Consider the following 22687-nt stretch of genomic DNA (forward strand, 5'->3'; position numbering starts at 1 on the left):
AGGCTGGACAGTCTCCAAAGTTTCCTTCCTGTTTCAACTATTCCATGACTTTAATGAATAAAAAAAATACAAATTTTAAATACCTAGTTTTAGTTTATTCCTTTTGCTTTTCTAGAATAAACTTAGTGGTGCATGGTTTGAACAGTTCTATAGTGATTGGGTAGACTACAAACGGAGTTGGAGAGCTGACCCTTGTCACTTAGAACAAGTGCAGAGGTACTAAGCAGAATGATTCACAGGTTATGCAGTGCCCCTTTTCATAGCTGACCACACTGCATAAAGCAGGGTAGTCAACAGAACCAGCATGATCCCTTGTTTTCACTCACTTGTAGTATTCTTCATGCTGTCAACTTCTGCGATAGCTGAAAGTTTTTGTATTCCTTTTTAGGCAAGTAATAACAATAAAGAAGTTTTATTTCAATTTTTACAGGTATTTTCTCTAAGAAGCTTTTTGTTTTAAAATGAAATCTATAATCTGTTGCACAGAGTTGTGAGTAACCTGGTCTAAGTTGGTCCTGCTCTTAAGGGGCGGTGGGCTGGACTGTGTCCTTCAGAAACCCCTTCTGACTTAAATTATTCTTATGATTCTATACATTTCTAGATCTCCTGAAGCTGAAAACTGTAGCTGCGTTTTGAGTAACCTGTAACCTCTGGATAGCATACATATTTTTAATACAGAATTGATTAATGGTTTCATCATCAGTTTCTTCAAACACATTCCTGTACTATAAAAAGGCCATGGCTTCTGATTGTAGTTGTCTTCTTTATTGTTATCTTTAGGTGAGAGCTGGATGAAGGCAGAAAATGTATCATTCTATCACAGAAGCACTAGCTGCTGAGGGCAGAGGGATGTAAAGAGACACTGACTTGGAAAAGTACTATGCACTGCTCTGCATACCCTTTCACTACCATAAAGGGTTTTTTTAAAATTAGCTAAAAGGAGCTCTGTCATTTAAAAAAAATAATTTTAAAATCAGGGGGTTTTATTTTTCTGAGACTGTCAGAGAAATAGAAAATTCTAAGAATGAATATCTCAAATATTATCCCTGCGTTTACTACTGCTTAGTATGTATTTAACTCAAGTTTTCTCACACTTTTTGACATGGGTTTATAGCACAGAGTAACAACTGGAAGGCATTAAAAATGGATAGTGCAGCCTGCCTGGCATAAAATTCCACTTCTAATCCCTAAGAATATCAAGATCTGTAGAGTAAAATGGGAATTACATATAATGGCCAAAAAAAGTATTTTCTGTGAGGTGCTCTGATTGAAAAGCTGATCATTATAGTGAAAAAGCAAGTAATGTTACTTGCCAAGTCAGATGTTGAAGTTTTAATTATGTATTGCACCCTTAGTCAAGGGAAAGGGCTGATCATTTCAAAGCTGCTATAAAGGATCCAGAAGCTTAGTCTCTACATTGTAATTCTGTAGAAACCTACAACCCTCAGGGTTTTTTTTCCTTTTTTTTTTTTTTTTTAATTCCAACATGGTTCTCATAATCAGCTACCCTTGCCTCATTATCCTCTGTTTGGAAGAGATTTTGTAAATTGAATAACATAATCTTTTAATCTCCTCTGTCCTTTAGAGCTCAGACTTACTCTGCCAGCTGTCAAGTAGCTCATTCCTGCTGAAGAACAGTTTTCATGGGCATGTCTTTTTAATGGCCTGAGAGTACTGGTTTTAAGGGGTATGCATTCATATTTAGAACAGAAGTTTGTAACGTGCTTCAGTATGGCTCAGCTAGCAAAGGTTTACTGAACTAGGCCTGAAAACTTTGACTGGAGTTTTTCTTCAGTTAATGTCTTGGGAAGAGCTGGGGAATACCAAGTAGCATAAATAGAACCAGCGACATGTGGTCCAAAAGCAAGTCAAACCTTTATTAAGCTAGAAAGGAGGAGGGCAGGATAGACAGGAGGAAAGATAGCGGCAACGAAAACCACAAATTAACTGAAGATTTAATATGGTTATTTTGAAGACAGCATAGGAGGTTATCATTGGGATATTAAAAAAATCTTTAGTCTGTGCTTGGCTTTTGGGAAAATGTGCTTTGTATGCAACCTCTGCATTTTCTTTCAAATTATTGAAAACACAGATACCTCACAGGAAGGGAATCATCCCAAAGAGCTGGACCCTTGTTCTGTGAAAACTTTGCTGTAGCAAAAGTGAAGTAGTAAATTATTCTGTCAACTAAAATGCTTGTTAGACATTTGACACTACAAGGAACAAATATGTTTGTACTGCCAGATAGGTCAGGCACTGCAGATCTGTGGCTCCTACTAAGGCTGTATTGTTTGAAAACTGGGTCTCAGTAAATATTAGTGTGTTGAAATTAATTCAAACTACATGGCATAATTCTTACTAAAAAAAAATCTGAAACTTACTAAACTTGAATAATTCTGGCTAGTTTCAGTATTCTTCTTGTTTCAGTTTTTGGTGTCACCTGTTTTTGTGGTAAAGGAGAAGGAAAAAAAAATTCAACCGACAGGCCTGTAAGGTCAAGGGAGGTGTGATGTGCTGTTGTCATGCCACCTGATACTGCATCTGTTCATCTGAGACTTTATTTCTGCACCTTGGTACCCATGCTTCATGTTGGGAAAACAACAGTTTTCAACTAGCACAGGCCTCAGGCTTTGTTTTTTGCTTTTGTAGGCATGTTTGCAACTGTAGATGGCATTTCACAGCGTGCCCCTGTGCACTGGTCAGAGAACGTGATTGGAGCAGCTTTGTGCTTTCCTTACGTCGTTGCTCTTGATGATGAATTCATTACGGTGCACAGCATGCTGGACCAGCAGCAAAAGCAAACCCTGCCTTTTAAAGAAGGTCACATTCTACAGGACTTCGAAGGTATTAAAAAGGGCACTTTTTTGCATCAGTAATTCTGGAACAGCCACTGCTGTGGGCACAGTCACTTCAGTTTGTTTTTTAAACAGAGTATCTATCAAGCACATCAACTGTTGAAACTTTTGTTGCAAATGCTTTCCTGATTAGATATCTGCTAATTATGATAAGAAAACTGTAGTAATCCAAAATTCCACAAAATGTAATTCCACATCCAAAATTCTAACAGAGTGTGTGTTCATTAAATATGCTTTAATTGTCAAGTTAATTGTTGGTAGGAGTCTGTGGGGTTAGAGGTTTTTCTTGTAACTTGATTATTCCTTTCAAAGGAGCAGTATTATGCTATGAGTCAGTAACTGTGAGCTAGAGGTATTTCTCTGTTGCTCTCCTGACAGAATTCTAACATTTTAAAAATTGTTATTTTGTATTTCTTTCTGAAATATCTGTGTGAGAGGTTTCCAATGGAATATTTCATAAAAATTATTAAACAAAAAGTACAAAAAATTCTTTTGACCTGTTTTTCAATTAAGAATTCTGAAATATGAAATACATTGTGTTGCTTTTTTTTTCCAGGAGACCTACAAACTGTAGCACTATGAACTTTGTGTTCAGTTTTTTGTTGTTCAGTACAATATGAACAACAAGAAATGTGCATTGCTTGCTGCCTTTGATGTACAGCTTACAATTTTCTGATGTAAGCATGTGGAAATATCTGGTAGTTAAAAGTCCCTATTCTGTGGAGTGTGGGTAATAGTTTCAGTGGTGGCCTTTACAGCTTAGCTCATCATGAGAGACGATAGCCAGTTTCATTTACTCAGAGAGGGATAAAGTCTGCTGTAAATAAATGTTTACCATTATCTCTGTATTTCTGAAGTGCAATTTACAGGTGAACTACACTAGCTAGTAAATATGGTAACAACAAATACGATTTTTTTATTTTATCACTGTTCAGGTTCTTGTATCTTAAATAGTAAGTCTTAAAGCTTATTTCTGAAATGTGCTTTTTCTGTAGAAAATATAAACTGAATGTGTCTGTCTGCTCTACCCAGGAAAGGTGATTGTTGCTACTAACAAGGGTGTGTATATCTTGGTGCCGCTACCTTTGGAAAAACAGATTCAGGATCTTCTAGCTAGCCACAGAGTGGAAGAAGCCCTTGTTCTAGCAAAAGGAGCTCGAAGGAATATTCCAAAAGAGAAATTTCAGGTCTGTCCTTCCTTTAATTTTCATGAAAATATAAATTTCACAGTGGGGCCATGTATACCAAGAGAGGGTGGGGAAGGAATTTACATTGAAGAGAAATCAAATACCTTTCATGGTTTCAGCCTGAGGAAATAGATGTGCTGCTGAATTGGCTTGTGCTTGTAAAGGCTGTGATAATGCTGCTGTTCTGCTGGGGTTTTTGTGTTGGTTTTTTTCAAGTGTGTAACTTGGAAAAATTGAAAACAAAACTGATAAACTAATGATAGAAAATCTGCTGCAATGCATCCTTAGGACTAGATTCAGTTGTTATTTGCTATTGCTCTTCAAAAAAGTATACTTCATTTCAAGTTGCAAATTTTAAGTTTTACTTTTTTATTGGCTATTCTCACCATGTCCTAAATGCCACAGTAGTACAACTTTGAAGTTAAGTGATGGGAAGTCTAAAGCAAATATGTCCTACTTTCAAACTCATACAAGTAGTTCTTGTACTAGTGTGTAATTGAATGTTTAAGATTTTCATGTGGCAAAGTATCTTAGTAACTCTTTGATTTAGAGTATTTGTTAGAGAATTGTACTCATTTCCTTCTATCTCTGGTTTAAATTACAATATATATTTTCTGCTGTATTTGTTCCTATTTGTCATTTAGAGACTGAAACTTGGAAAAATAGCATGAAATCTACTCACCAAGAAGGTGAATGAATATTTGACTTAGTTTTTTTTCTTTTGTAAAGGCAAAACTTGATCTGTAACCTGCAGAAAATCTGGTTCATTTAATGTACTTTGGAGCATTTGGTGCCATCAAAATAGTATGTGTTGCATTACTTTCAGTTTGTTTAGGAAGATGTAAAGTTTGGAACATGACTGTGGAAATTACAGAATTGGAGTGGTCCAAAATGGTTCAGTCCAGCAGGATTTTTTTACTTTATATTAACTGCAAGATGTTTTAAATACCCTGCCATTTAAAATTTGGTCAAGGCCCTTGAAAAGCAGTCATTAAATTAAATTATATTTGTATGAGTTTTCATTGTGATCATTAACTCCTCTGTTGAATGAACAGCTGGGAGGCTGCTGGAAGTAAAAATCTTGGTGAGAAAACTGTTTCCATCCTTTTGCTAAGGTACAACTATCTGGAAGTACTTGCAGCTGGAAAGTATTCAGGCAAATACGTAGTTCAGTTTCCAGCATGTTTTGCTTTGCATCTTTGTTTCCAACTTTCCCTTTGCAATCTGTTTAAAGAAACAAACTAAAATCTTGCTGTGAGGACAGGTTGCATGATCTAATTAGTTTCTTCTATGTATGACGACCTCTAATTCTCCAATTATTTCTTTCCAGTTTATGTAGATTTACTGTGAGGATGTCTTTGTGTTTTGCCACAGAATGAACTGTAATTCATTATCTAAAAGACAATACGTAGAATCTCATTCCTCCTAATTTTTCTTGCAGTTAGGATTTTTCTGTGTCTAGGATAAGTTACTTTCTGTTCACATGTATCATATGTGCATGATGTCTGTCTTCCTGAAGTTACTGTTACCAAGATTATTGTAAATTCTTGCTACCTTAATGTACTTCTAAGGGTGTTCAGTTACTTTTGAGTCAGTGCTACAGCTGAAAAACAGGAAACAGTACTTGCAAGCAGAATAGCCTGTTCTAGTTGTGGGCTGTATTTGCAAACTGATATTAACCAGCTTAAATTGGAGGCTCCTACTGTTTCATATTAAAATGACTCAACTTGGTTGAGTAGTTGTTAGTCCAATTTTTCAGAGCTTATCTGTAGTTGGAAACTGAACATGTTGAGCTTGCTTTCTAATGTGCCTCTGATACTTAATGCTGTCATTACAGGTTTGTTACAAGCACATCAGAATTTCTTTTACTGTAGTCTTGCTGATTGAGTTCAACCAAATCACATGCTTTACATATGTCTTTTGCAGCATTTTTTTGGCATATTTTAACTGATCGTAGTCACTTGTTTCTAAATAATGTCTAAGAGAGATCTTCAGGTAATAGTTATTAGGCAGATAAATAACAGGTATCTTCTAACAGATATCTTAAGATATCTATTTTGCAAGCTTTACTGATTCTTGAGTAGCTGACACTTTGAAGGCCTTATTTTGCCATTTTATATGAGCAGTAGGGAGGAATGTGTAGGTTTGGCATTAAGACACTTTATCCAGCCACTATAATTTATACATACAGAAGAGTGATAGTAATTGCCTGGTACACATGGTATAGTGCCCCCTTTTCCACACACTGCTTTAATTCCTGCAGTTTGCAATGGCTGTTGCCATCTTATGGGTGACTTGAACTCAGTCATGGCATTTTAGGACAGTTCTTGACAACGTCAGGTTTTTTCCTACAGTTCAATACTTCGTTGTCATTGCATGCATACACAGGTGCATGCTCTCTCTCTTTATATCAACAGTATTATATCAGCATAAATATATATATGTGTGTGTGTGTGTGTGCTGGTAATGCAGAATGATAGTGGGATTGAAACAGTAAAGTACTATACTCCCAGAATTATTTGTACAGCCAATATTTAGTTATTGGAAAGAAGTAGGTCATGGATTAGTTGTTTTAACCTGTGGGCCCTGCAGGTGGCAAATTTCTCTCTGCTGTATTAGATGAAAATTCTTTTCTCTTTGAGCATCAAGACTTACTAGTAAGGTAAAAAACTAGCTAGGTAAAAAACACTAAGCGGAAGTATTGCAAGGAGATGGCTTTGGATATCACTTTTGGTAGAAGAATACAAAGGCCTTTCTACCATGCTACCATGAAATGACTGAATACTACTTATTAATTTTTCAGGACAACTGAAGTTTGCAGAAATCATGGTTGATGGTAGTGAAGACCTTGGTTAGATTGACACACATCTTGCATAGGTATCTCTTTTTGTCTTTTTTTTCTTTTTTTTTTTTTTTTTCCTTCCTTCTTGTTCTGTTTTAGTTTCAAAAAGCATACTAACTGCACCCAAACCTGACCAGAAGTCGAAGTAACTTTCTAGAAAAAATCTTTTTGGCAATCTAGTTGGTAATTTTGACCATTTTAGAAAGGATTTTCATAGCAGTTGGGGGAGCTAAGGCTTCACTGTAGCTATCACAGCATCAGCAGTTATCTTTCTGTTTCCTAGTGCTTTTTCAGATATGAATTAATACAATCTTATTTCATATTTTTTTAGCTAGTTTTTTAATGTGAATTCAGTCAACAACATAGAATTTCCCTAAAGCACTTCAGGTCCTATGGTGGCCCTTGAAAAATGATAGGAGAATAAACAGCATATTGAATGTTGATTGGGTGTAACTTAGTACCTTTTTAAAAGAAGCATATTGCAGTATTCTGGCAAACGGGTCTGGAAGAACTCAAGATGTTTTTTCTATCATAACCATATACAGTTTAATTTTTTTTGGCATATAGGTCTAGCTGCTTTTTAAAAGCCTCTGGGAAGGAGAAGACTGAATTTTCCACAGCAACTCTGCTTTGTTGCTTCCATAAACTTTACCACAGGACATCTTAATATCTGGTGTTTCTCTTGCCTAAAAATCAGCTTGGATACTCCCTGTCCCATCACTGCATTATTAAAAGTTGGGAAGTCTATCTGTAGATATTCTACATAGTTTTTGTTGTGTGACTTTAAGGGACAAGTGAAGATATGTCAACATTTAAATGAAAGTGAATACCACTTAATCAGTTCAAATTTAAAACTGATTCCTTGGGCCTATACCTCTTACTGTCAACAAGCTCTTTTCAACTTCTGGTTGAAAAGATTGCCGTACAGACTAAGCTCTACAATTAAAGCAGTATTTTCAGTGTCTTGGATGAATTCAAACTTAATTCCAATCTCCAAATTCACTAAACATTAGTAATATTAATATATAATTATATATTGTATGTATTTATAAAATATATAATAATAATAATAAAGATAGTAAATATTAGTGATTGCTCCATTGCAAAGATTGAAAACGGACTTAAAAAAACCCACAAAACCCAAACAACCAGCCACCTACTTTTGATACTAGTTAGCGGGTCGAGAAATGTCTGTACTTCAACCCTCAGTGGAAAGCCTGAGGCCAGATTTTGAGGTTTTTCTGGCCCTGCTAAATACAGATAGTTGCAGATGAAGTCCTTTACCAGCATCTTTGAGAATGTGATGGGTTGGGTATTCATCAGTTCAGATTACTGTTTATTGATATAATAACACAGTTGTAAATACAAAATATTTTGGATATTTTATGACTTGATGATCTCAGGTAGTTTTACTTTATTACTGTAATTAAATTGCCTTTTAGCTTTACTTAGGTATATTTTGAATTAGTAGACTTGGATGTAAAGCATAGTAACGTTAATTAATATAAAGATGTCATGAAGTATTGTTTGTTTATTTTTATTTTGTTACATTTGTCTGAAAAGGGGTGCCAGGTAGCATTTCCCTCTGCTTCCCTTTCTGCCCCCCACACTGGGGATACAGGAAAAGTCCCACAACCTTTCAAATCAATAGGTTTTAATGGCTTGCTAATGATCAAGACTAAGTATGTCCTTAAGGTACTATTAGTAAAGCATGCACAGACTAAATGGATTTAAGCAGGCTTTTCTCTTAGTAAGTCTACAATCTTTATCAAGATGAAAAATCATGAATTAGAGTATCAGTCTCTACCCTATTTGAGGCCTGACACTTTAGCAATTCCTGCTTGGACTATGTTGCGAACTGTTGCAGTTTCTCTGGGTGTTTTCATTGAAAATAGGAGTCTGTTATTGATAACAGCATTCATGTACACTGATAAACATTAGAAAGCTGTATATTCATGAGAAAGTTGAAGGGAAAACGTGAGGGTATGTGGATGTAGCTAGGTGTATTTGCAAAATCCCGGTGTTATCACAAAGGGTGGATGCTTTGCAGGGCACAGTTTAGGTTCCTTGGTTTTAGTAATTCTCTTTTGCTGTTGGAAATATTCTGAGCACAAGTTTCTTTTAATCTCATGGTAACTAATTGACTCTTCAGATCAAATAAGTACCTAGCGTTTAACGTAGTTTTGTGTTGTTCTTCTAGTGAACTTCTTGTTAACTGTTTTCTGTCTAGGCTTGACCTTAACACTAAAACTTCATAATACATAGCTTTTCATATGGTTCACTTGTGCTCCTCTTTTTAACCGTATTTTTATGTATATTGCATAGTGTGCTGCATGTTGGATAATTTGAACTGTTTTGGAAGTACTCTTACTTATAAAAAAAACAAACCAAAACAAAAACCCCACACTGGCAGAAAGTCATAAATATGGTCATCAGCGGGGGATGAAACTATAAGAATCACTAGCATGGTTGCTGCAGAAGTGGGATGAGGTGGGGAGAAGATTGGCTGTGTGTGGTCCAGTGGGACCACTCTTGAGTTAAATCTTTTTTTTTTTTTTTTTTTTTTTTTTTTAATGCCTGCTGAATCATGGGGAATGTCAAAGATAACCTTTTGGTTTTGTATTTGCAAATACCACAGGCAAAAATTTCAGGCTGTCAGACTGTCAGATAAGTCATTATTTGAATAAGAAAACTTAAACTTGCTGTTTGTTGACTTTGTTTTTAGTAAGTACTCGTGAATAGTTTTGTGTTCACATACTTCTGTGTCAGAAACTGAGTCCAGGCAGCATATTTGGTATATTCAAGTACATACAATTCAAAATGTAGAGGATGAAGGCTTATTTTGCATGTAATTTGACAGGTCTGGTTGAAGATCATATGTTCAGGTTTTTTGGCAAGTAGTTATTGCAGTAGTGACTAGCACTGTGTAAATAAATTCTTACAAACATAATAAACCTTTTTCCCCCCCTTCTCTTTCATAGGTAATGTACAAACGAATCCTGCAGCAAGCAGGTTTTATACAGTTTGCACAGCTTCAGTTCCTTGAAGCAAAAGAACTTTTCAGGTAATTGTGTGACAAGAAATTTATTTATTTATCCTCTTTAAATAAGGAGTTAGTCTTCTGCAGTTTTAAAGACTTAGTCGCTTGAATGTTTTTTGATGCAGATGTGAGTTCACTGTTACAGTTTTGGGGCGGGGGGGATAAGAACAGAGTAACATTGAAAGAACTTTAATACTGAAGAGTTAATGCAACTGATTTTTTTGGTATACCAACATCCAGTAGCATTAAGGCTGTAATCCTATAGTCTGAGTGTTGTATGTGTGGAGACTTTTTTTACTTTATGCCCATGAAGGCCAAGGCTTTATTATTGAGCCTGTGCTGTGATTTACAATAAGAACATGGCCTGGTTCCTTTTTTTTTTTTTCTTAAGAAGAAAAAACTTTTTGACAAAAAGTTACAATTTAAATATTATTGACACATTGCACTAATTTTTTTGGAGGATGCTGATACTATTTTAACACTTGTTCTGCTAGGCTTTTGCCAGGGGACAGTTTATTTGTTCTTGAAATCTGTACTAACCTTCCTGATTTAGCTGTTTCAGCAGTCACTTGTTTACAAATTGACCTTGGTACTCCACTTTCATTAAAAAAATGCTGCTCATTATTTTACCTGATCATTCATTTCTGCTAGCCATGCCTCATTCTGTGATGGGGCACTGTCCAGAGTTAGTGTAATCCATGCTGACCACATAACATAACTCTCCTTCTTAATCTGGTGAAATTCTCTTTAAGTCAGTTTAGAGTCTGTGGATAGGAATAAGGTTTGACATTTTGCTATATATTGTGTGTACAGTATAGGAAAAAAGTCCTTGGGTTTATGGAAGCATGTCAAGGCAAGTAAAGCTTTGGGGTGGGGAGTGTTACTGTTGAGGAAGGACTTTGCCATTTTGTCTCCTGCTCACCAGGATAATGGCAGACATGGGGCCTGAATGGGTAGTATACACTGAGTGAAGATTAGAGAATGACAGGAAAGGCTTGAACAGCATTTAGTGGCAACTTGTTTTGGCCACAACCACTTTCTATATTGCGTTAGAATTTTAGGCCTTTATGAGCAACTTGCAATCTTCTTCCTCCCTGAAATCTTCCGAACTCTAGACTGAATTGCTGCTGTGTTTTGTATCTGAAGTAGAAGTACAAGCTGTACATGGTTAGGAATCTTTAAGATATTCCCACAAAGCCGTTAGGTGTGGCTTTCCAATGGACTTTATTCATTTTCTTTTGTCAGTTTGTCCAGCTTTGGTAAAATAGCTTGTTGAGGTTGTACTGGCTATAACGTGTTTTCATTGTCTAGGTGTGGTTAGGTAGCCAGACTTGCATAGCTCTGCAGCTGTTTTGATTATGGCTGACACTTCACCTTTATTTCTATCCCTTTAGTCCACCCTGCCTGGCAATAATTCCCTGTGGGATCTAGTCTTGGGGCCCCACCTCACTGGTAGTGGCCCAAGGATCTTTTAAAAGCAGTGAAAAAGGGGAACTGTGTCCTGCGGTGAGTTCCAGCACGTTGTGGGGGAAGAAACCACACTCAGTTATGCAGCCTCCATTCAACTAGCAGTCCATCTGATAAATGAGCTTTAATGATCAGGATTGTGGGAGCTCCTCTATAGAAGGCAAAACGTGCTTCACAAAGGAAATGTGCTGTCCAGCCATGCATTTTGGAGCTGAGGTGGCATCCCAGATGTTGCCTTCCTCTATGAGCTGCAACTCCAAAGCAGAGCAAACTGTCCATGAATTGCTGAAGTCTGTTGGGGGAAGAAAGCAAAGATAAGTTTTCTGTGCTTTTCTTCTGGCCAGCCATAAGTAAGCTCTTCAGAGTATTTTGGTGACTCTGAAATAGTCCCTACGAAATGCAGGTTCCCTGATTTTTAGCCCTGGTGAACACACAGAGTTCAAGTAATACCTGATTATGCTCCAATAAACACTTAAACAATCTTGTTCATTTTAGACTACCGATGCTCAGAGGAAAAGTGGGAAAGATAATGGCAATCTATGCAAACACTTCCTCCCGTCCCCGTGTATTGCTCTGCAGGTGTTTCAAGCTAGTGTTAGTCAGAAATAACTTCAGTCTCATAACTTTCAGGCCCAAGCGAAGATTAATTTCGCAGTGAAGCTGAGTGGCAGCAGTACCTCCAAGAACTTGGTGTGACATGAACCTACTTTTGGCCAAATATGAAGTGAGATTGTCTTACTCCTCAGAAAATATCTGTCAGTTACAGGCTAGCAGGGGAAATTATTATATTGGACAAATGATCTGGTTTTCTTGATTCAATTAGCCTCCTTGGGTGACCTTGTCAAGATACGATTATATCTTACACTTAACTTCGTAGTTCTTAAATACTAAAACTTTTAAGAGGAATACTTTCCCGCTAAGTTCCTTTTGGTTATGCTGATGCTTCTGAATACTGAAGAAGGCTGACAAAAAGGAAGGAAGTAGTAGTTTTATTGAAACTCAAATAGTTCAACAGAGGGAGGAGAACTTTCTTCAGCTGGATCTGTTAACCTAGCTGTCACAGTAGGGCTTCTTTGGTCTGACAAATTCTGTACAGCAATAACAGAATTGTGATTGCGTTATATAGTTGTGATTTCTGTGTGACGTTTTTGCTATTTCATATCGCTGTCATTAGAGGCTCGCATACAGTTAGACCAAATAGTGATGTTTAGCAGGCCATTTGCTGAATTCTAGATGTCTTGCTGAGACATTGGTAGCTTTCACAGTGAAACCATTTCTCTCCAGTGTGTTTGGTTATGTCCTTTCACTGGTTAGATATTGCTTACAATCTGGCGTGTCAGATTCTGGAACTTGTCTAATATTTGTTGTTCTCTAACAAATCAAAATGTTAACTCTTTTCATAGTGTTGTCTCACCTGGGAAAGGCTATATACAGACTTATAGCTAAAGTCTCTCCTACGCTGGAAAAGTTAAAAACTTGCTGGTACTTACACCTGGAGACATAAGAAGTAGGACTTAGTATGAGATTTGCATCTTAAATGTGCTTCAATATAAGCTTCGATTACAACCATGGGATCTAGGCAAAACAGCTAAATCATGTAGGCTGCTTTGACATCTCTGACATCCATCAATTTAAGGGTCTGAATTTAGACTTAAATTTCCTGAAAACTTGTAGATTCTGCGTGTTGCATTGTTTGTGTATGTGAAGCCCCAAAAGACCTAATGCAGAATTAATGTTAAGAGACAATTTCATTTTGATTGACAGCTTGACTTGTCTTAAGGGCCTGTTTTCTGATTTGTGATAAGTTGTTAGCTATATTTTGCTAAACCTGAGGTATTAGAAGGTGAAGACTCAAATGTTTGTTTTTCAAGAGAGATGACATTTTTTGTAGCTGCTCCTAAACTGTTTCCTCCAAATGTGGTGGAAGGAGCCACAAAACATCCACAGATCCGAGAAGCCGTAAGCCTTGAGATGAATGTTAACTATTCATGCAGGTGGGATCATTGTTACAGTGTTTGGTATTTTTCTGAAGGAGTTTATGCTGGGTGATACTGTGCTTTTAAGGAGGCTTGCTTGATTGCTTATTACCATTGCCTGTGGGAAGAGCAAAGCTGTACAACATGAGCTTGAGTCAGACCTGCTGAGAAAACAACAGGTGATTCACAGCCCCAGGTTTGGGCTAGCCTGAGTTGGAAGTTGGCTTTGATTCTTCTTTTGGAAACAGATAGTCATTAAGGCCAAAATCTGTGAAGTTCAGAGTTGAAGCAGTTTACTACTTCCTTACCTAGGAAAAGTTGGATGGTAAGTTGAAAGGATGTAGAAACTACTGTAGCAGTTGGAAGATGTTTTAAAACTTACTAAAATGGGCATGTTAAACATGGCGGTTTTAACTTCTTCATCTGTCTCCACAGTCATAGTCTCCATCTCAAACTTAAGCCATGCCCAAATACTTGACAGCATAGTCAGCAAGGGAGCCAGTGTTTGTACTTGAATTTCTGCAGATTTATCAAGATGCCTTGCTTCTGCACTAATTTTGAGTAGCCTGTTAATGTTATTCAAGTTATGAGTTAGCTGTTGTTCTAAAGAAATCAGTGAAGAACACTGGAGAGGAAAAAATAATCTCTTCTTTCTTTAAATGGGATTAACTTTCTAGTGTAATACACCTTTGTAAAGTATTTTATCTCGTCATCCTCCGGTCTTAAACTTTCATGAGTAGTTGGACTAGCCAAAGCTGCAGTTAGAGTACTGTAACAAATTCATACTGAAAGCCCAAATGCTCGTGGAACCATTAGGTCACACCACTGACAGAATTTGCTGCTACTTGGTTATTCTGCCTCTTAAAAGAAGTCCTCGTCTATTTGTGAGTTTCACCATAATGTAATCTAAAGAATTTCAAAACCAAGTGTCAAGCCTGAAAAGAGGGATTAAAAGGAAATTTCAACTGCAGAAGTCTGCGAAGTAGACGTGAACACTTGACTCTTGGTTAGAGGCTGACTTTTCTAGCATAGAGGTTTTAGGCAGTAGGAGGTCTGTACATGAATTGGAAAAACGTGCTATTCAAACCGCTTTGCATAGGAAGGCTTCCCATGTTCAGATTTTTATCTGTTGTGGTCCTCTATTGTTCATGTTCCTGTTCCCATGCCTTGCAGTCTCTAGGTTCTAGGACAAGATACTTGCTGCTTTTAAATTTGTTGTTGCTGCTCTCTCCCAGAATTTCATTCTTCTGGTATGGTTTTTTGTAGCCAAAGGACAATACTTATTTAAAAAAAAAAAAAGTTCTAGATAGGTGTTGCCATAGTAATGCTTCCTGCTAGTTCATATTTCCTGGATGGTTTTGGAACTGGCATGCCCCACTGCTTTAGTTACTTTACAGCAATAGGGAAAGAATGAGCCTGCTTGTGAGCATCTTTCACTCTTTATTGCCTACAGAAATCTGCTGTTCTATCTAATTCCATGGTTTCTTGTTTCTTTTTGGAATTCTTTCTAATCAAGATTGTGAAGAGAAAGTCTTTTTGAGGTTGCTGATCACTGAACAGATAATTATTTTTTAGAAGTTTAATTTGCCACAAAATAGTAACTAACCAGGGTTTCTTTTAGAGAACTGTCAGTTTATTTTTATTTTTGTCAGCAACAATATCCTGCGTTTCAGGGATGCTCATCTTTAAAGATGAATGCTGCATAACGACTTTGATGGTGAATTGAAATAGAAGTCCTTATTTCTTGCTGTTCTTCTAAAGCAAGGCCTGGGAAGAAGAATCGTTCTAGCTGTGAAAACTAGGGAGCTGTTTGCTATGTATGAAAAAATTCTTGTTTTATTCTTTTGTTACAACAAGCATTCTTCATATGCTTGAGGAATTTCCTCAATCTAGGATGAAAGAAAAATGTTTTGTGTAGCATATCTATGTTACAACTTGCTCCTGAATAAAGTATAGATGCCCTTCACGTGTAAAGTGGAAAAGTCACTCCATAACACCATACATAGATGTACACCCAAGACCTATGCCTGTACAATAGACTACTATTTATTTGTTAGATGGATGCATGATCAGTATCCATGGTTCCTTTTCAGAACCTCCTTAAGAAGTGAGCCGAAGGAGGAATGTGGTGCATTTCGGGGTTGGAGAAAATGTTCTCGTCATCCAACCACGTGTTCTGAAATCTTTAGTTTTCTACAGGAAGTTGCTCTTTTCTGCAGAATTACACTTGCACAGTCTTTGTGGCTTGCTTGAAAGGATTCCCACTCTCTTTGGGGTTTTTTTTGCCTCCATCAGAAGACTAGCTCCCATATTGTATGGATGACGCCCAGGACAGTTCTGGGAACTGCACTAAGGCTATTCAGCTGATTTTTGTATATGCCACAGAACAGGTGTGGGATGTCAAAAGCAAATGGCTGGCTAGTCTCTGAATTCTTGATGTTTTCAGTGTCTAGAGGAAGAAAAAGAATGGTAAATAAGTATGGATAGAATTAGCAAAAAAATAAGTCCAAAAACTTGTTCTGGATATATTTTCTCTGGCATAGAAGGCAATAACTTTCAGAAACTGACAACCTGTTGGTGTCCTAACTCAAAGCATATGTGAGCACACATTCCCAGTATGTTATTTTTTTGTGCCTATGTATACTTTTTCTTTCTTTTTGCCTCATCTAGTTTGACACTGTAATTGCAGAAGCGGCCAGCTTGATGTCCGGGAGCTGATCTCTCTCTACCCCTTCCTGTTGCCTACTTCCTCTTCATTTATACGGTCTCATCCCCCTCTGCATGAGTATGCGGACCTAAACCAGCTGACCCAAGGGGACCAGGAGAAGATGACAAAATGCAAACGATTCCTCATGAGTTACTTGAATGAAGTCCGTAGCACTGAGGTTGCAAATGGCTACAAGGAAGATATTGACACAGCTTTACTCAAACTATATGCGGAGGCAAATCATGAAAGCCTGCTGGATCTGCTAGTTTCGGAGAACTTCTGTCTTTTAACAGATAGTGCTGCCTGGCTGGAAAAACACAAAAAGTGAGTGGATTTTTTGAGTATTGCACCTTTGTGACCAGAGGCAAAATTGTCTTAAATGCCATTGGCTTCTAGAGCAACGTGTTCATATCCTTGCAGTTTCTGTGTTTTCAGGTCCAAAAAACAGTTTGGTCTGACTTGTTGGCATTTAACAATGGTGAAAAGGTATTAATTGACAGTCTGAGGTAAAGGAAATGCATTCTGTCTTATGCTGGTATATACAGAGTTTTCGCTGAAAGTTTCTGTGTCCAACACACAAATAAAGGATTGGTACAAATTGGGGCGGGGGGGAGGAGAGGGACATGGAAAATGATTTGTTCATCCTTGTGACAACGTGACAGTTGAATGGATGCAGTAGTAGTACTCAGAATGAAAAGGTGCCTTAAAGCATGCACTACCTTAGGTAGAAGCTATTAACCAGCTAATGGCTTTAAAACTGTAGTTGCTTATTCGGGGAAAGGGATCTTACTTTTGAATTGCATACTTTCTTTCTGTGCTCCCACTGATTCACCAAAAGGAGGTTGCTTAAGGTGACTGCAAATTACTTCAGATTGGAAGTGCCAGCAGGTGGAGAATTGACTGTCATAAAGCAGGGAACACTAGATAGTAAATGTGTAAAACACAAACTCCAGTTGCCATCATCATCAAGTCTTTGATTTAATTTCTTTTAATCTTTAAACTGTGTGATGCAGTATAGCAACTACAGTAGTAAGGTAGAATCTTTTAATTGTGGTTAAATTTAAGGTAATTTCATTTATTTCAGTTGCATTGTTAAATTCTCTTGGTAACTATGGTTTGCATGGCAAACTTTTTGCAAATGTGAATAGTAGAACATTGTTCCATGAGAGCGGTCATCACAGAACTTTCGCTGTATTTTTGTTACAGTACACAAAAAGCCTCTGTAACGGCACTGTACAAAGCCCATCCTTGCCTGACTTGATTTCACGCTGCAGTAAAGAAAAAAAATGTTTCTTGTAGTAAAACAGAGTTTTAAATAAAAGCATCATAAAGATTAGATTTAATGATACCTGATAAACTGTTGGAGGAATATTTATTATTTGGAGCTGTGTGTTATGTCTGTATATAAAATTCAAAGAATGGCATAGGAATCATCTCTAATTTGACACATGCTTTGCTTAAGTTGGAGCTACAAACTGCCTTAGAGAAACAGACACATTTCTAGGACAGAACTTCTCTCCTTTTATTCTGAAAAAGAGCCTACAAACACTTGTTCAAGTGCAGACATGGCCGTGTACATATTGTGTAAGCAATTACTTATTATATTCTGTGCTACTCAAACCATAATAAAATTAGTAGGAAAGATCTAGTGATTTTAATATTTTCTCTTTTTATGCAGGTATTTTGCTCTTGGTCTCCTGTATCACTACAACGGTCAGGATACTGCAGCACTTCAGGTTAGAATAAAGCTTTTAGTGTCGTCTGTAAACCATTCCAAAATACCAGTTTACCTCCCAGATGAAAATCCGAGATGCTAATTTATGTTTGAAAAGTAGTGATGTGTATATATGAGAAGCTTATGCTAAGACTTCCTGGAATAAATTAGTATGCTAGATGTGGAAAAACCTGAAGAGCTTACTGAAGATGACAGCTATTTAGATGCTTGCATGCTATTGTAAAGCAAAACTGCGTATACCGGAACAGGTGTTTGTCCTCTTTTAAAAGATGGACAGGAGGACTAAAATCAAGAGAGCACTTTAAAAGGTGTTTGAGGGACTTCAGGAACATATCCAGTGCCACTTAGTCTGTATATACACAGCAAAGCAGTATTGTAATCTGATGGCAGACACTGTCAGCAACTGAGAGCTTATTTCCTGATGTGATGATGGACAGTGAAAACTTTCTGTAAGATCTGTGGGTTTCAGCTGGGCTAGTGATCCCTTTGGGGACACTTTGGTGTACCTCTTCCTGAAGTATTCGGCCAATTACTCTCAGAATGAGAACTCACATGATACGGAGGTCTGAATTAATTGAATATGGCATGTGCAAGAGAAGCTCGAGAAGGCATAAATTTAGTGACCAGTGAGGTCCCTTGCAACTGCTGTTCTTAGGAGCTCTGTCTATTTCCACAAGTACCAATAGCCAATACTAAGTCTTATAGTAGCGCACATAAATTTTGAGTTGGAAGAGCTAGAACATGTTTTAAGCACTTTCATCTGTGTGTGTGTTTTTGTTGCAGTTATGGGTGAAAATAGTTGATGGGGACATTCAAGATTCTACACGGTCAGATCTCTATGAATATATAGTAGACTTCCTTACATTCTGCTCAGACCAAGATCTTGTGTGGAAATACTCTGAATGGGTTTTACAAAAAAACGAAGAGGTTTGTGTTTGGGGTGCTTTTCACAGAACATCAGTATTTCCCTGCAGTGTTGTTTGGGTGTTCATTAACATTGTTCCATCTTGATAGTTAATTGGACCGTTTTTGCAGAACATTTAATGCCAGTTAAATAGTGATCAACAGAAGAAAACCTCCAGGTTTCTCAATTCTTTTAAATCCCTCTATTAACAAGTGCTCATGATGGCTGCCTCTCTTCTGAAAACAAGTTTAGATCATTCTGTGCGATGAAAGATACAACATGTCTTCTGGTTTTCTTCATATTAAGCAAGATAATTTTCAGATTTAAAAAAAAAAATTAAAGATCACCTAACAGGTTAACTGTTGCTGCTGTGTCTTTTTTAAAAGGATTCCATGGATGGGTGATAACTATGTACACTATGATGTGGAATAAATTGCCTTCATTCAAGACAAAATCTCATTGCTACAAGAATTAACTTAATCCACCAAAATTTAAAAAATTATTTTGTAACATCCATTAGTATGGTGTTCTGTTAAACAGGATGCCTGACACTGTATCAGACAGTCTGTGCTGTTGGAACTTGTCACTGCCTAATTTGTATTAATTTAAAGCTCATTTGTTACATGCAGTGACAGATTCCTAAACTTTTGGTTGGTCATTATAGAAGTCTCTTGCTCTGTGTATGTAATCATATTTGTTAAGGCTGTAAACATTCTGGTCTCTAACATGCTTTCTTGCTGCAAAGGCTGAAGTCTCCTGAGCTGCTGCTATGCAGATCTGTTCAATAGTTTTTGTGGCTGGCAAAGGTTGTGCCCAACGCAAGGTTTATAGGCTGGATAATGTATAGACTACAAATTGAGGTAATGGAGAAAGGAGTGAGTGAGGTCACAATAATCACCACATAGTAATCTTGGTGGTATTGAGCAGGGGGTCGTGGTGTTTATCTTCCTGAATAATGTACAAACTAATCTGATAGTGCTGTTCAATAAGTGTGTAAAATAAAAAGGTAATAAAATGGTTGCCACTAAATTCCTAAATGCAATTAACTCTTTCTAGGTTGGCATACAGATTTTCACTAAAAGGCCTGTGGAAGAACAAGAGAAAAACAACATTAATCCAGATGATATCATCAGTTGCCTTAACAAATATCCTAAAGCACGTGTTAAATATCTAGAACATCTAGTATTGGAAAGAAAAATAGAGGTGAGTCCTATGAGAATATTAAAAATAAGCATAGAATTCAGAACGCAGACTGATGCACAGCTCTGAGAAAAGCCAGTCCAGAAGAAATAAGTGTAATTTGAAGGCTTTCAGATGTACTTAGAGTAGGGTAGGAGTGGTTTTAAAATTAAAGTAGAAGATGAGGAGCAGATACCTGCATGATTTTTAACTTTTCAACTCTTGGGATGGCAAGGCAATTACTTCCCCTCAAAAGTTTTTTTTACATCTGATTACTTCATACTTTTCTGTTTCACTGATGAGGATCAAACCTCCATCTGGTAAGTTTATAGAAAAATGGTTGAGCAACTGCTAATCCTATTGCACTATGGCAGCAATATACAAAAGTTCCTAATTCAGTATTTTACAAGTAGATATGTTTCATTCTGTCCTCCTGGAGAGATTTGAGCAATGAATGGTAGAATGCACCTCTCACTCTAGAATTCCAAACCACTCTAGATGTTGAATGTTCAAAAGACGTGTTCACAAGTCATAAGCGACAGTCTGTTCTACCCTTGGGGTTTTAAGCACAATACAGAAGCAGCCAAACATATGGTACTTGGATATGAGACATTTTAAGTATAGGAGCACACAAGCACTTCAACTTGTAAATAAAGCAAGGAAATGAACATTGAAAGAACTCTGCAGAACTGATGACCAGTTCGCTAACCTACATTCTTCAAACACACAAGCTAGATCTGTGGTTTCCCTCTGCTGCTATTGCAAATATGTCAAGGTATGATACCATGACAGATGAAAGTACTAGTTTTTGATGCCATGAATATTTTCAAACAAACTTTTTGAGTTAAACATAGTGCCTAGTAGAATATTTGTAACAAAAATAATCTGCTCTGCCTCCTAGTAGGCTGGATTATAAATTGATTTGGATTTTAGAAAGTACTGGTTTATTGTGAATGCTTTAGTTAGAATGTTTCAAACAGTCAAATCAGCTGGTTTTGATGATTATTGGGTAGTGGATAATACACAGCCACTGAGCCTTCATAGTGCTTGTCTGCCTCTGGTGGCTTTCTTAAATTTTATTGCAGAAATAAAAACATACCTGGGTATGAGGAAGGATGTATTAGATCTAAGTTACTCATTTTACAAGGGAAACAAAAGGAGAAGACAGTAAAGACATACTTGTACTCAGAGGAGAGAGGTCTGCTTTACTACATTGACTTGCATTAGGTGAACTTTTGAAAGGAAATCTTTGCACAAGAAAATATATTTATAGAGCTTTTTTATTCCTAAACCGCTCTTCACTTTAAATAAGTTTTGTTCCATATCATTTTTTAAATATCTGTATTAATGAAATGGAGAATCACATACTATAGGTATATTTTGTAAAGCTGGTCTGAATAAGTTGTCTATCAGTATGAACAAAAGACTTTCTGATTATTTTGAATTAAATTAATTAAAACACAATTCTGTGTAATCCTGTAAATATCACTGTTATTGGTAGGGAGAATCAGTTGTTTTTGTAAACTGAGCTAACATTGTTCTTTTCATCTGTAGAAAGAAAAGTACCATACTCATCTAGCTGTCTTGTACCTGGAGGCAATACTTCAGCTAAAATCTGTGACCACAGATAATTGTACAGAAACAACTGAACTGCTGTTTAAACTACGCAGCCTTCTTCAGAAATCCGATCTTTATAGAATTCACTTTATTTTGGGTAAGATGCATGTTGTCTGTTATAAATGCTGTATGTCAGTGTCAGCAGGAAGCAAAATAAAGCCCTCATAAGGATAGAAAACTAAAGAATCTGAGGTTTCTAGGTATATTTGGTTGATAGGCTTACCATCTATATTTCTAACAGATGCAAGTTAATTTAGCAAGCTTATCTGTTAGTACTGTCTTTGATCTCCCATAGCTTGTGAGGTACAACAGTATGCTTGCCACTACACCGCAGACAGAATACCGTAAGTAGCTAGAAAAAATATCTTCCTACAATTATCTTGTTAATTTATAGTCAGCTTTTAATGATGAGCATGTAACTTGTGAAAACTTTTTGCAAATGGAAGATTTGCAAGTTTAATTGTTAAGCCGTCTGTTTCTAAGTGAACTGAAGTGAAACTTTGGGGAATCTGATTGCCAAGGACTTGTTTGTTGTCCATAATCCACTCTTACCCCAAAAGGTGGGGCTCATGCTAAACAAAAATATGAGCATTTGTTTGAGTGAAGAGTGCAACATGTGTCTTACTGTTGGTATAAGGCAAGCAACAGTTGAGCTAATCTTTTTTCCTTGGCCAGTGCTTATAATAGCTAATTTTTAATATTTCATCCACTGGAACAGTGGGTGAAATGGAAATGACTTCTTGTTGTACTGAAAGATATGAAATGTTTTTCTGATATTCAGTGGAAGAATCCAGTGGATGTGGAAATTAAAAGTTGGTAAATCATTTTAGTTGCTACTCCGCTATTTTTATGTCCCTTGCCTTTTCAGTCAGCAAAATGTGATAAGACACATAAAGTACAAGTCACAGTCATTGAAACTCTTGCTCTTTCTCATCTTTTAATTTTTAGCCAAATTTTTAAGGGCAAGAATTACAAGACGGATTATTCTCTTGAATCCATGTACTCCAAAACACAAGATTTCTTATATGACAATGTATATCTTATGTGAAGGTGCTAGTGTGTTCCTCCTTGATAACCAAAATATTTTGGGAGGAAAACATTGTATTTTCATCCTTTTACAGAGGCCTATGCCAAATCGTTATCACCTTTACAATAAATAGAGGATTTATTACTTTATC

General features: G+C 36.8%; 1 protein-coding gene across 3 annotated transcripts in view; it reads left to right on the forward strand.

The window, feature by feature from the left end:
* The window catches only part of TGFBRAP1 (transforming growth factor beta receptor associated protein 1), a 35743-nt gene that overhangs the window by 9362 nt on the left and 3694 nt on the right, over positions 1 to 22687 (forward strand). For all 3 annotated transcript variants that reach the window (XM_037375979.1, XM_037375980.1, XM_037375982.1), the window contains exons 3-10: positions 2650 to 2844; positions 3888 to 4042; positions 9866 to 9948; positions 16057 to 16398; positions 17753 to 17810; positions 18593 to 18736; positions 19770 to 19916; positions 21447 to 21606. In XM_037375979.1, coding sequence (XP_037231876.1) covers positions 2650 to 2844; positions 3888 to 4042; positions 9866 to 9948; positions 16057 to 16398; positions 17753 to 17810; positions 18593 to 18736; positions 19770 to 19916; positions 21447 to 21606 — 1284 coding nt within the window. The remainder of the gene's footprint in view (positions 1 to 2649; positions 2845 to 3887; positions 4043 to 9865; positions 9949 to 16056; positions 16399 to 17752; positions 17811 to 18592; positions 18737 to 19769; positions 19917 to 21446; positions 21607 to 22687) is intronic.

This window comes from Falco rusticolus, chromosome 2 (genome assembly GCF_015220075.1).
Source record: "Falco rusticolus isolate bFalRus1 chromosome 2, bFalRus1.pri, whole genome shotgun sequence".
Classification (NCBI taxonomy): Eukaryota; Metazoa; Chordata; class Aves; order Falconiformes; family Falconidae; genus Falco; species Falco rusticolus.